General features: G+C 39.0%; 1 protein-coding gene across 3 annotated transcripts in view; it reads left to right on the forward strand.

The window, feature by feature from the left end:
- The first annotated feature begins 204 nt into the window (after window positions 1–204).
- The window catches only part of DTNBP1 (dystrobrevin binding protein 1), a 72,695-nt gene continuing 58,192 nt past the window's right edge, over window positions 205–14,707 (forward strand). For 2 of the 3 annotated variants that reach the window (XM_065832131.2, XM_071804598.1), the window contains exons 1-5: window positions 205–323; window positions 4,549–4,599; window positions 7,613–7,663; window positions 8,497–8,557; window positions 12,360–12,492. In XM_065832131.2, the coding sequence (XP_065688203.1) occupies window positions 268–323; window positions 4,549–4,599; window positions 7,613–7,663; window positions 8,497–8,557; window positions 12,360–12,492 (352 nt within the window). In that variant the 5' untranslated portion in view covers window positions 205–267. Of the gene's footprint in view, window positions 324–636; window positions 824–4,548; window positions 4,600–7,612; window positions 7,664–8,496; window positions 8,558–12,359; window positions 12,493–14,707 lie in introns of all 3 variants that reach the window. The other variant, XM_071804597.1, reaches the window with a different exon arrangement.

Below are 14,707 nucleotides of genomic sequence, written 5' to 3' on the forward strand. Positions count from 1 at the left end.
ACCTCTACCCGGCTCTACTCGGACACCGGGGACACATAGTACAAAGTCCCAACTCTCCTCCAAGACTCCACCTCAGAGACAACTCCGTGAGGCAGCCTGTGCCCTTAAGCACCGCCGGAAGAGGGAGTGCGCCGTTAACCGTCGCATGCTCGCGTCGCGTCTGGCACCGCCCCCGAGGGCTGAGGTGGGAGGTGCGGGCTGAGCTCCACCCCGCGCCCCGCCCCGCCGGCCCGGCGCTGGCCTCCGCAGCCGGGGGAAGCCGGGACAATGCTGGAGACGCTGCGGGAGCGTCTGCTGAGCGTCCAGCAGGACCTCAGCGCCGGGTGAGTAGCACCCCGGGCCCGCGGGGCTGGCGGGGGGAGCGGGAGCGGGATTGGGATTCGGATTCGCGCCCCGCGGCCGGGCGGGGAGGGGGAAGCAGGTGACTGGAGGGTGGGGGAGGGCGGGGACTGGCCTGGCGAGCGGGAGGGAGGGAAAGGAAGAGGAGGAGAGTGTGGGGTGGGATCCCTCGCCGGGGCTGTTAACCCACCGCAGTTGCTCGGGGGTGGTTGTGATGGTTTGCCGCTCGGTGTTGGGACGGGTTGGAAACTTGGCCCCTGGGTCTCACCCACCCTTTCCTTTGCCATCTCGGCGGAGCGGGTCATGGCGGGCGGGAGAGCCCTGGCAGCTGCAGTTGGGGCTTGAGAGGAAGAGCAGCCTCGGGGTTTGGGAAGAAGCTGCGGTCGAGGAAAAGAAGGAAGGAAAAGAAGGAATGAAATGGCTGTTCCGAGAGCACCAGGAAGATGCGAATTGCGTCAATTAATGCGCTTGAGTTTTTCACGAAGTAACTGACCTTTCAAGGTTTTATGGGTTCACATAATTGCTTAAAGAGCATTGCTGCACTCTGTTAGACATATGAGAAGTTTTCTTTCATTAGAAGGTTAGTTACTGTCACTTGGGGAAAAGAAGTGCAGGATATGCAGAAAGAGCAGCTCTCTTTTTACATTCTAATACAGAAGGGTATTCTTCCTACATGGCCTCACAAGGTTTTTGTTTTTAAATAGGCCCTGTATCAATGCTATTTTTAATAGAAGTAGGTGGTCTAAATGAGTATTACTGGAGGTCAGTGGATGGCTGGAGAACAAGGTCATGCCTTTGCTGCAAACCCGTTGGTTTGTAATGAGCCACAGGAGAGTGTCATGTTGTAATCAATTACTTTTAAAAACTGCATGGTCTTTGGCAACATTGAAGCTGAGTTATAATACCCCTATGGTACATATTTATATATAGTGATGGATGTCTGTGTAGTCCAGAAACTTACAATAAATATTTTATAATGACTAATTTGCACCAGTATAATGATGTTCTGCAGAAACCGATAGAATAAGCTGCCAATCAACCAGATAAATTGCTTATATGTTATATGTCTCAACTTAGCAAACAGTAATTTAATATTAAAATATCTTAAGAATACAGACTAAGGCGTTGCTTTGTTTCTGGCTGGCTTTCTGTTTTGCTGTTATTTTTAGAACTTTTCACATGGTTTGATGGCTCTGTATAATGCAACATTCTTTTGAAAAAGATGTTTTTCACATGATGAAAGAGGACAATGGGAAGGTCATAAGATACTGGATCCGATGGTCATTTAACTCTCTATCTCTGTTGCTGCCGTGGACTCAGTATGTTTCCATGTGGTCTCTTAATTTGCCCTCTTCATTGTACTGCAATATTTTGTTTTGTTGTGAGAGCAGTCTCTGATGTCATCGTTTCCATCTTTGTGTTCTAGCAGCTCCATTAATGTGCACTTGGAGTGTCCTTTTTTTTTTTTTTTTTTATCTGGAGTGTATTCTTTGTTGCCTTTGGGAACCTGTATCCTTGAGCCATAGTAGCTGAGCCTGTGGAAAGCATCAGGATTTTTCCTGTAGTGTCCCTATGGATTCAGACAAGACCATGACCTGTCCTGGTTTTCCCCCTTTACCTTCCTAGACAATGCAGCCACAATGCCATAGTGTTCTTGATTAACCCATTTTCAGTCCCAACAAAGTGGTAATAGAAGTCATTTTATGCTCTTAAGACTTTAGCTCAAAACGATCAAAACTCAAATAAGGTATTTCTGGTGTCAAGGATGTTGGGCCAGTTGTGGCCAATTTGTTAACTACACATGAATGCTTGCAAAGTAGAATAGTTGCATTTCTTGAAACACTGGAAAGGGGAAGCTTTTTCAGGTCTTCTGAGTGAAGAATATCACTCCCAAAGGAAGAAGGGAATGTTTATGTACAGCTGAAAAAGGTTAAATCTGGGACTGTGTGATCTAAAGAAAGAGCAGTTTAGGTTTATTAGCCATTTTTGTGTACAAAGAAATGAACTCCCCTTTCCATTGCTCAACTATGCCTGCTATCTACTTCTGTGCATTTTGTGTGATACTCAGATTTTGACATATTTACCTGCAAGCAATCTTTTGCAGGAGGAGAAAAAAGCAAAACAGTACGCAACCAACAACAAAACACCAAGAAAACAGAAACAAACAAAACAGAACAGTGAGTTGTGTTTGTGCTTGGGCAGTAATTTGTGTCCTTCTGCCAACTTGAGTGATGTGGCTTAGGCTACATCTACTTTGTGTAGAGAACACTGCTGGTAGGAAGCCAGTGTTGTGTAGTCGAGTGATAAATCCTTTAACCTTTTCTTCTGACTGTCTGGCAGGTATTCTAGTGAGACAACTGGTAGCTGTGACCCAGCATTCCCTTTGGTCCCTGTATGCAGAGGGGTGCTGCTGACAGGGGCTTGAGTGCATGCTGGGGAATGTGCCAGAACAGACAGACAAACTGCAGGACCTTCTGCAACAGTGGTGTTCTTTCTCAGTGGGCTGTGGTTGTTGCTACTTGGCTTGACTGTTATGAACTGCTCTCTAACAGGGAATAGAGATCTTTCTTAGAAGGTCTTTTCTCAATTTGTCAACCACCTAGTTTACTGTAGAGCTCTGAAGTTTCTTCTTAATGTTTCTGGAAATGAGTGGTTGTCAAGACTAGGGTAGAATCGGCCTGACTGTATATACTGGAGTATTTCTCAGTCACTGTGATAGAGGGAACTAACATTTTAAGGGTTAACTAAACATATAATGGGTGTCTACTAATGAACTAACACTTTAAGGCTTAGCCACACAATAAATGCTTAGTTTAGAGCTTTATGTAAACTTATGTTAAGAAAAACAGAACCCCATCGAATGCCAAGATAAGAAGTTTTACTGCACCTAGCTGTAAACTTGAGGAGACAAGATAACAAAGATTTACAGCAAAAGGGGGCACCAGTCTGGTTTCAATCGACTTGGCAGCTTGGGTCCCAGTCAATTCAACATAATGAGCCAAAGGTAGAAAGTTCACTGTGATGAAGCTGAAGGAGCTTTCATCCCAAGACCCTTCCTCAAGACCACCAGATGGCACTGCGCAGGTGCAACAGGGCGGGGTCAAGGTGGAGACTATGGAAATTATTACCTGGGACTCAGTAAGTGGGGAAAGGTTATGAATATGTATAGGCATTCCTGGGGTCATTATGAATATGTAACACCTTACTGTATTTAAACACACCTCATATTGTTAGAAGTAGCGCATGAATGGTGGAATGATCCCCCTTGCGCCCGATGTCGAAGTAAACATACCTGCTTTATAACTTTGTGAGTTGTAAAGTTTTATGACTTTATAGGTTGTAAAGTTATTTCTGCACATCAACTGGGTCACTCTGGATTACATATCTCTGTGTCTGGAGGATGCCTTTGGAGCTCATAGCTCATCTCCATCTTGCTCATGTCTGTGCATCCTTCATTTCTTCTTAATCCTTACTGTCCTGGACAGCTGGGACTCAAAAAGTCATAGAGACTGAGGACATCGATCATCTTGGTGGTCAGAGAATAGCCAGAGGTTTTGGTTCTCACTCTACCATACCAACTTGAACTAGCACATACAGGTTGTCTGAAGAAGTGTAGACTGGAAAAGAGTTGTGGGGGTGAGATGTTGTTGGTTGGAGGTTTGGTTGGTTTGTTTGTCTGTGGTGTTTTTTGGGGGAGCAAGATACTAGTCAGTTTGAAAGTAGTTGTAGGTGAAATAAACCTCAGATATGCTCAGTAGGAGGGCGCTGTGGTGATGCTGCTGGAGATGCTGATAGTTGGCAGTAGAAAAGTTGTGCTCATGTGAGTTTTATGTTGGCAGACATGACAAGTGGGTACAAATGTCTCTGTGTGACAGCCGTATTTTCCCTTGGCACATGTGCCGTCTTGTAAAGGGTGTTCTTCAGGATTTTATTGGTTATTTCTATGCAGATCTTTAATACTTGTCTGCTAAGGAAGCAGACTTTTCATACACAATTGTTTGATGCACTTGTAGAAAAATCTAAACATTTAGAAGCAGTGTCAGCAGAAATAATTTTGTATGAAGTTTCCACAAAACTAAGTGAAATTTGATTTATTTGTGAAATAAAATGAACTGTAATAGACTGGAATTAGCACATTGTATGTTCAAACAAGTTGTTATCTGGTTTTAGTGTTGGAAATGTCTGATGGTTTTGTGTTTTGATTTATAGGTTGAAGACTTTGGGCGACAAATCAAGAGAAGCAAAAAAAAGCAAGCAGAGGTACTTCTGAACATCTTAATGTATAGCATTGAAAGTTGCTTACATATATGAGCAAGTTATAAGTACATTTGCATATAATTTTACAGAGTATTCTTCTGACAACAGAAAAGCTTAACCCTAATGTTGAGGAAATAGTTTGCTTAATAGAACCTTCATTGATAGGCCTAAATAATTTGTTATGGCAATCAATCCGTTTATAAATGACTCTTTATGTGAATATTCAATGTTATTGTAGCACTGTATACAAGATTCAGGTTGCAGTACACTGAAATGTAATTTACAATCTCTGAATCTCATGTACTAAATTTTTAATTCAGTTTTATTAGTGCAAGAATGTAAATTTGAGCCTTTTTATTGTGGAAAATATAAGTATAATGGAGTATTTCAATTATCTGTGTCAAGAAGATTTAAGAATTGTGGTGTGTGATGGTTTGGGTTGTTTTTATCCCCTGCATTTTCATGTATTGTTCATTCCTTCTACCTCTGTGAACTATGGGGAAAGACTATTTAATGTCTGTGAATGTTGCTTCTTCAAATAAACTCAGATATGCTTTGGTGTAAAGCATGTTCTTACTAAAACACAGTGTAGACACAAATTAGTTTTAAAACAAGCTCTGAACAAAAAATAAGGCATCTGAAAAACATTGTATTCAATTCTGGAGCTTGATGTTCGGATGTAAAGGTGTTTTAACAGAAGACTGGTTGTATTGGCAAGACACAAAACCTAAACTAAGAATGGATGAAGGTTTGAATAAAACTATATTAGGCAGCTGCCTTCTCTGTACATTTCCGGTCTATAATATTTTTATTCACCTGGTCTACTGTAAATATCCATTACTTTGAGAAAAGCACTGAGTGAACCAGTTGGATCATCACAAATGGGGGAATGCCAGTGTGACTTCTGCTTTGCTGATAAAGTTCTGGGACAAGCATAGGTTAGCTTGATTATAAGGATGTCTAAGAATTTGTGGGTGGGGAGCGGAGGAGAGGCTGCTAAGAGTGGTGTTGTGATGAGAGTTTGTTACTGATCATCAAATCAGGGAGTGAGTGATATCTTTTCTAACAACTCTGTATCATTAAACTCCCATTCTTGTGAGGGCCTTTAACTTCCTTGACATCTGCTGAAAGGACAGCACAGCAGGCTGCAGTCAATAAGAGTTCTGGAGGGTGTCAGGGATAACTTATTGATACCCTCTTTATAACTTCCTTGGCATGCAGTAATAGTCTCAGGAAAAGAAAAACGCATTGAGAATTGACATTTACAAGAGTTGGTAAGGACAAGAAAAAGAGCTTCTAGCCCTACATTGGTAATAAAAGGCTGAACAAAGAAAATACAGGGTTGTTGATGAATGGGTTGGATGATTTAGTGACAGCAAATGTAGATGTTGTTGAGGTACTCAGTGCCTTCATTGCTTCAGTCCTAACAGACAAGGTCTCCCAGTTCTCTGTGCTTAATGAGAGGGCTCAAGGAAGAGACTGACCAGTAGTAGACGAAGATCAGTTTGGGAAGCTCAACCCATAAAAGCCCATAGGAACATATGGGCCAAGAGGTACTTCAAGAAATTTAAGAGGTACAAATCCAAAGTCTTTCCCTGAGGAGAAAGTATCCCTTGCAACAATGCAGGCTGGAGTTGACTGACTCTCTGGGAAGCAGCTTTGCTGAAAAGACTCTGGGGATCTTGGCACACAGCAAGCTGAATGTGAGCAGCAACATACCTGGCAGCAAGGAAGGCCAACAGCTTTTTGGTCTGTGTGAACAGGACCACAGGCAGAAGGATTGAGAGAGGTGACTATCCCCTGCACTCAGCACTCCTTAGACCACATGTAACTATTCCAGCTTGGGCCTCTAATGTGAGAAAGACACTGATAAGCTGGAGCAAGTTCAGTGGAGGGCCACCAAGATGTTTGGGGCTGGAACTCTGTGTTTGAGGAGAGACTGAGACAGGGGCTTGTTCAGCCTCGAGAAGAGATGGCTTTGGGGAGACCTGACAGCAGCATGTCTTTACCTATGAAGAGATTATCAAGGAGATTGATGTGTGATGGGTACACAAAAGATGATAGGCGTGAGTTGAAACGAGATGTTCTGACAGGAAAAGACTATGAGGAAAAACTTTTTCCTTATGAGGACAGTGAAGCAGTGGAAGAAGTTTCCCACAGACCCTGTGAAATTTCTGTCCTTAGAGGTTTTCAACTTGCAATTGGGCAAAGCCCTGAGCAAGCTGGTCTGATCCCATAGCTGCTGCTGCTTGGAACAGGGTGTTGCACTAGGTATCACCTGAGGTCCCTTTCTACCTCACTGATTCTATTGCTTTTCTCTTGATTTAAGGAAAAAAAAAATTCATTTATGGTATTTGGGTTTTTTCCATTCAAATTGTTTGGATGACAGTGCAAAACGGTCTGTTCTGGTCATCATCCGAGAGGCAAATCTTGCATGACATTGAGATCTTCAGGTCATATATCCTTAAAAGTGCTGCATTGTTAGTTTTCCTTAACTTTCATATTTCAAGCTGTTATTAATGAAAATGTATAGATCCAATAGGAGATCATTAGAGTATTAAACTGGCAAAGGTTGTTTAGCTTAGTATTTATTTTTAAAGTAGAATATATTAAGTGCAGTTTCTTTATTGAGAGACAAAGAACTTATGTAGTGGTCTTATTTTCACAATGTTTCTGTCCACTGTTTCAAATTAAAACAATGATCACCTTGCATGTTTGTTAACTGTCACTAAAAAATTACCTCATAAAAGTTGTTTTTAATGAACATAGTCAAAAAGAGTTAAGAATGGCCTACCATAAAATAACAAGGGGAAAAAACCCCAACCCTAGCTTAGGGATATTCTTTTAAGATACCCTGTGTAATGCACTTTAAACCAGAATTGACAAAATGTTTGTGAAGGTTAACAGTAGGGCATATTTCTGTGCTCAGCAGATCTGTCAAACGCAGGTGTCTGTGCATGCATTTTTTTATAACGGTCTTCTATTAACATTTGTATATTTAAAATTTCTCTTACAGAACCGTTCAGTCTTTGCCAGAGTTTTCTGCTGGACTGGAATTACTTAGCAGGTATGACCTTCCATTTCTTTGTTAGCATCTGCTTCCTATAATTTCAGAAATAACTTTATTAGGTTAAGGAAATGAGAGAAAAATCAATGTGTTGCTAATAGGTTTTTTAATGTTCTACACTTATGAGAGCGGGGCTGACTACCGAATGATAAATACATTTAAAGCTTGCCCAATCCTTAATGCTGTCATGTTAATGAAACAAAAGTTCTGGACTAAAAGCAATATGTGAAAGACGACTTTAGTTTGTGGTCTAATGCACAGGGATGAAGGAGACCAGCACTGAGGCCCAGCCTGTGATTTTAATTTGATGTTTTATAACTTTTCCAGATTTGTTATGATTTCATTCTGCTATAATAGAGACAGTGTGTCTGTCATTGCTGTGATAAGAAAGAGTGTTCTATGTGTATTTAATCACATTTTTCTGAGTAACAGAAGCTACCTCCATTATAAATTTCCTTTATATATTTATATTTTAAAAAAAAATCTATTTCTTTGGTTGGGGGAGTGTGAGTGCAATTTTTTTCATTTTCTTAACGAAATTGGCTTCCAAGTAGTGCTTAAGGCTTTTACGTGTAGTCTTCTAAATATCTGTGGGTCCATTTACCTCTTAATATACACTAGCAGGTTAAAAAACATGAATCAGTTTTTCTTTGAAAGAAATTATTTCTTACTGTATATTTGTCTTGGTAGAACAGTCAATACCAGAAAGAATTGTACAGAATTTTAAACTGTGATTTCTGCTAGTCTCTGTAAATGTAAGCACAGTGGCATCAATTAAATCCTCTTCCTTTGTAAGGGGAACACAGTAAGAATAATCATTTATCTTTCTTCAGATATGAAGATGCTTGGGCTGCCCTTCACAAAGGAGCCAAAGATTGTGCAAAAGCTGGAGAGGTAAGAAGAGATAACAATGTCACACCTGAAATAGCTTAAAATGTGTAAATAATTTTAAACTAAAATTTTTAGTATCAGCATACTGGGTTGACCCTGACCACTAGTTAAGCACCCACACAGCCTTGTTCACTCCTCCACCAGTGGGACAGAGGAGAGAACAGGAAGAACAAAAATGAGAAAACTCATGGTTCAAGATAAGGACAGTTGAAGGATGGAGGAAAAACAAGCAGTGCAAAAGCAGTCACTCACAACCTCCCACAGTCAGACCAATGCCCAGCCAGTCTCAGAGCACTGGTTACCTTGGAAGACCAAACTCTTGTTTTTTATTGTTGAGCATGATGTTACATGATATGAACTATCCCTTTGGCCAGTGGTCAATTGCTCCATCTGTGTCACCTCTGAACTTCTTGACCAACCTACTTGCTGCAGTGAGAACAGGGATGAGTGGGGAAGAGAGAACAACTTGACACCATCTAAGCATTGTTCAGCAATATCCAAAATACTGGTGTGTTATCAACACTCTTTTGGTCAGAAATCCAAGACATAGCACCATATGGGCTGCTATGAAGAAGGTTAACTCCATCTCAGCTGGATCCAGTAGAACTAGGATAATGAAAAAGTAATGCTCTGTATTGCTGCTTGGGAAAAATGTGAAGTTGCATTGTTTTTTACTCTGGTTTCAAGAGGGTGATTGACAGGCAGCTGATGGAATGGATCAGTGTCCAGTTCCTCTTGTTTCTCGCAGCTCTTCCAGATTTAATGGTACTCAGCATACAATTAATATTCTTAAAGTACTAATTATAGATATTGTAAAAAATAATAAATTCTCTGTGATCACAAGATATCGTCTAACAAGAAGTATGTGAAGTTCATTCTCATGTTTACTTTCTGATATTTCAATTACCATAACAAACATCATGCATGAGAGCATGGTGCTTTTGAAGTACTTTTCAACTGATCTGCTGACACCCAGACTTTTTTGTTTTCTTTCCTGTGTTCAGGTAATTGCAATCAAGAAAGTGATGGTAAAAAATAAGACATATCCAGAAGTTCAGGTTGTTGTTTTTTGCATTCTTCTGCCATTATTTGAAAGATTTTGAGTTAGTTAGGATTATTATTTTGAGGCTACTTAAGACATCTTAACATTACCAATAAATGGTAGTGTAAACAATAATGTAATACAGTCATTAAATAATGTGATACAATGAGAACAACTGCAAAAATGATGTTGCATCTTACTGCTGTAACTCTTTAAAAGTGAGGCTCTGGGAGAGTATAGAATATATTTGGGGTTCAGGCATGTTGGTGGTTAGTATCAGGCTAGGGCTGTTGCACTGACAGTGTTTGCTGCCCTCTCCTAGTGGGCAGGAAAAAGCAAGATTTGGTTGTCTGGCTGAAAAGATCCAGGAAATGTCTGTGCTTTCTCCTAACTTCGTTTAATTTTCCTGGCCTGGAAGTAAAGTGTCAAGTCATATGGTTTATTTCTGGAATGAAGGGAAAGAAAACGTGCAGTACATGCTAGCAATAGATTGCTCTGTGCCAGACTTTCAAGTTCAAGCCCTGTTTAAGGGGCAGACAAAGGAGCAGCCAGGGTAAGCCAGGTGGCCAGAACACAGAACAGGACTGAGCTGTGCCGTTCTCTGTCCTGGCTGACACCTTTGCTTTGGCCGCTTGCATCGTCCCTGACTCTTCTGGTTTCTGTAGCTGTCTTGTCTGTATCTTTTTGCAATGCTAAAAAGCTCACTGCTTTATGTGTTTTGAAGAGGTATATTTAGGGTAAAAAAGATATTACATTCTTCTTTCTCTTGCCTAATAGTATGACCCACCTTTTCCACATGTTCTAGTGAAAACCTTCAGTTATTAGAGATTAAGTTCTCTCTGCCAGATTAGTGTGTTTTACTGCTAATGATAATTTTTTCAGGAGATACTTTAAATGACTTGCTTACAATTTTGTAATACTTGTGATTGTTTTGAAAGTTGTAGTTCTGAAAACTATGTGAGGTTTTGTATATGTAAAACCAATGTAACCTTAATCTCTTGTATTATGGCTGCTTAGGAAAATTAGAATGAAAAACTTCCCAAGAGACTTTGAAATCTTCCATGAAATTGGGATGTTTACTTTTGGAAGAATAAAAAAAATGTATTGCTTGTGGGTTTTTGTTTCTTTGTTTCCTTCTTCCTTCTTCCTTCTTCCTTCTTCCTTCTTCCTTCTTCCTTCTTCCTTCTTCCTTCTTCCTTCTTCCTTCTTCCTTCTTCCTTCTTCCTTCTTCCTTCTTCCTTCTTCCTTCTTCCTTCTTCCTTCTTCCTTTTTTTTCTTTTTTTTTTTAATAAAAGTAGAAAATACAGTGTTCAGTAAAATAAGAATGACTGCAGTATATCTCACCTAAAGGTTCACTTGTCCAGTATCCTATTTCTGGTTCTGGCCAGTAGCAGATAAGCTGTTCCTGCTCTGTTGCTTATAAACGAGAAAGGAAAGTTAAAATTTTGAGCTATAATTACTATCTGCAGTCTTACCAAGTTAAGTTATAGATGCTAACTACCACTTCCATCTACAAAATTGTCCTAAAAATACTGCTTTTAGATGATTGTAATTTTAACTGTATTCAATTATCTGTGGGATGAAATGGTTTTTAATGGTGTCTGCCTCCATCTCATGGTGTGGATTTGTTTTACTGTTTAAATGATATAAATCCCATATCTCATTCTCAAAACCAGACTTCATTTAAATGAGGATGTTGGTCTTCTGAAGTGTTTTATTATTCACTGGGCTTTGGAATAAGTTTTCAAACCTTGTCTGGTAAAACAGGATGACTTTTTGACAGGGACAGGTAGCTGGAGGAATTTGGAAGTGCGAGAACTTGTCATTCGTCTAAAAGAATCTGCCTGAAGTGGGTAGGAATGTAAATCTTTGACAGCTTTCTTTGCCCGTTTCTCTGACTTTCAGCTTCTGCAACTGAATTCTACCAAAACTGAATAATTCTGAATGCAGATACAGCCAAGGGCTGCGTTTGTGTGCTAGAAGAAGAATTCGTAATGGAACTAAGAGCAGGGAAACTGTAATTGAATCATCTCAAGTATCATATATAAGGGAAACATTTGTTACCTAAGATCTCTTGATCTGGCTATTTTTATAGAATGTGACCTATGTAAATAAAATATTTAAGAAGTGTATCCTGTTCTCGTTATACCATTGTCTAATCAGTTAGGAAGAATCAAACAACAAAAATTGAACAAGGGTAGAAGTGTGTTCATAAAGACTGGCAATTACTGCAGTTAAGTTTATCACAAGAGCAGAAGAACAGGATTATTATAAAGGCAACTTTTAAAAAAATGGAATTCCCTTTATTTCATTATCTAGAGTATTTTGAATGTGTGGAGTTTTCAGTTGTTAAGATTAAATTGGTATGACTAGCAGCATTAGACTAAGTTACTGATCTAAGTAAGCCTTACATTGCAGCACTGCAATGTTGCTATTGTGTACCAGTGTACACTGCTGACAAAATTCCAGATGCATGTTATTTACAGTTGTTAAAAATCCATAAAATATTTCCTGAATTTATTAGTATATTGAGAAATAACTTTCTATCTTGTTTTGATCAATGCTTTTTGATATAAATATTTCATACTACAGGGGCTTTCTTGAGGATGTTGTATATTTACTTGAGAAGTACACAAGTGGCAATGCTATATGGTTGCTATACTCACCTTACGCTTGCAGGCACATCAGTTCTAAAACTTAGTCAAGATGCTTATAAAGAGGTACATAAATTTGCAAGTAAATCAAATAACCTGTTTGTTTCAGCTGGTGGATAGTGAAGTGGTGATGCTTTCTGCACATTGGGAAAAGAAAAGGAATACACTGGTGGAACTACAGGATCAGCTCCAACAAATACCTGGGTTTTTAGCAGATCTGGAATGCCTCACTGCAAGTCTAGGTAAGGTTTTATAGATAAAACAAGTATTCAAGTCAGTACACAGGATTAGACTGAAGTTCAGCTGTTGTGAAATTTGCAATTATAAAATTTAATTTTGCTTTCCAAATGCATCCTTTCTATTGTAAATCAGTAGTTCTTAAACAAACAGGTTTTGTAAAAGAGCAAAATTAGCAGTGGTTGCTCTCCCAGCAGTCAAAATTTTGTATGTGTTATTATTTGGAAAAAAACCCAACCAAACAAAAAACCCCACAAACAAAAAACAAGAACCTGTGACAACTGCATATCTTGGTGTGAACAACTGAAAAATTACATTCTTGTGGTCTTTTAAAATTCCTAAATATTTGTAAGTAGTGTGAACATTTGTGTATGTAGTTGCTACTCTTTGCTTGAGTCTGCGTCATTTTAGATAATAGGTCATTTTAAATCATGGTTTGTTGGGTGGAGGCAGAAATTTACCTGGTTTGGGACACTTTCAAGAGAGTAATTGTTGGTTCCAAAGCTAGCTTCCATAGTTTAAGTTAGTGTACAGGGTTAAGCTCTTCTGAAGTGGTACCTGGTGTTTTCATAGGTGCAACTAGCAATGCTATATATTAAGGTTACCAAATGCCTCATGTTTTAGATAGATTCCAGTGTTGATAACTTTATCAAATGTTAGCCTGTTGATTTAATTTAAAAGATTAAAATATAAACACTTCAGTGGACTACATCTGGAAACCTCTCATACAAAACAGCTGATCCACTGCTGAAAGCGAAATTAGGAAAAAATGTTCTGGCCTCATAGTCTTTGAAAAGCTCTGGTGTTCCTGAGACTTGAAATGGTGATGCAGCGTTTGACAAGTAGAAAGCTTGTCTGTCAACAGTAGGCCTCTTGCTGCCTCCATGAAAAGCTATTCAAGTTTCATCAAATTAAAGTTTTGGAAAAACTGCTGCCTGTGCATGGATTTTGGTGGCTAAGTTCCCCAGGAACTCTGCTTGTACTATTCTTGCACCAGCTGGGAAGTATGCAGAAATTCTTCATGTAATTGCAGCTCTTGTTTTTTGTGAGGTTGGCTGGATTTGTGTGGTGGCATCTGATGTGAAGAAAAGGAGGGTTCTTTTCTGTGTTCAAAGGCTACTTTCTCATTCTTCTGTGGTCAGTGGATATGCACAAATCAGCTTTTGTTATTAGGTAGGCTGTAATAACTTTGCTATTTCTTTCTGAACCAAGGAATAGATTTCATTTTTTATTACATTTATCTTATACCACCTTGTTTAATAGGACTTTATCATGTGTTGTAACAATTTAATGTTGACTCTTTGGAAAGTTCAATTATTTTCTAAAAAAAGGTCAATTCAAATAATGATTTTTTTAAAATACTGATTTTAATATCATTGTGCACAAAGTGATGCAGTCCACTGGTAGACCAAAGGTAAACAATATAATAAAAAACAAATGGAATTGTCTTTATAGTTCATAGCTGCAAATGTTATAAATCCTGATGAATTTGAGTTACCTTCCCATTCCTAATGTTACAGTTTTATGAACCAGAATTAATCTCACTCAGACTGTAGAATTGCTTGGAGAAGGCTGTGTCTCTGGATTTTTTTTTATATTGCATAAGCAGGATTTAAGTAAGCATTAACCAGTCTGCATAGGGAAGCTAATGAATTTTGAAATCTACTGCTAAGGTTGTGAGATTTGAACCATATCTTCTAGCCTAACCTGAGGTGTCAGATTTCAAGTAGTTTACCTAAAAGTTTTTATTAGTTCCTCCTAACCACTCTGAGTTTTTTGGAGGTGGTTGTGGTCTTTCACGTTTTCTGTGTTTGTTTTGGGTTTTTAATGTTTTCTTTGGGGTTTTTTGTTTGTTTTGGTTTTGTTTGTGGTTGTTGTTTTTGTTTTGTTTTCCCCTGATAAGTCTTGCAGAGTCTATTTGAAGTGAAAAGTCTTAATTTGTACCAAATTCAGTATCTACACTTCTGGAAGTGATTTACTAGACATTTACTGTGATATTCTCTTCACTGTTTTTAGTTTTATAACTCTGAACTATCTGCTTTTTGTAAATGTAAACTGTTTTCACTTTTCCACTGTGTCTGTGAATTTTAAATCAGTGAAATACTCTGTTAAAAAAAAAAAAAGTGACTATAGAAATATAAACTACTGTGTCCTGAGTTGTACATCCAAGATGTAATTTGCCTAATCTTCATCATTTCAGAAAAGTAATAGTTCTGTGTT

Source organism: Patagioenas fasciata, chromosome 2 (genome assembly GCF_037038585.1).
Source record: "Patagioenas fasciata isolate bPatFas1 chromosome 2, bPatFas1.hap1, whole genome shotgun sequence".
NCBI lineage: Eukaryota > Metazoa > Chordata > Aves > Columbiformes > Columbidae > Patagioenas > Patagioenas fasciata.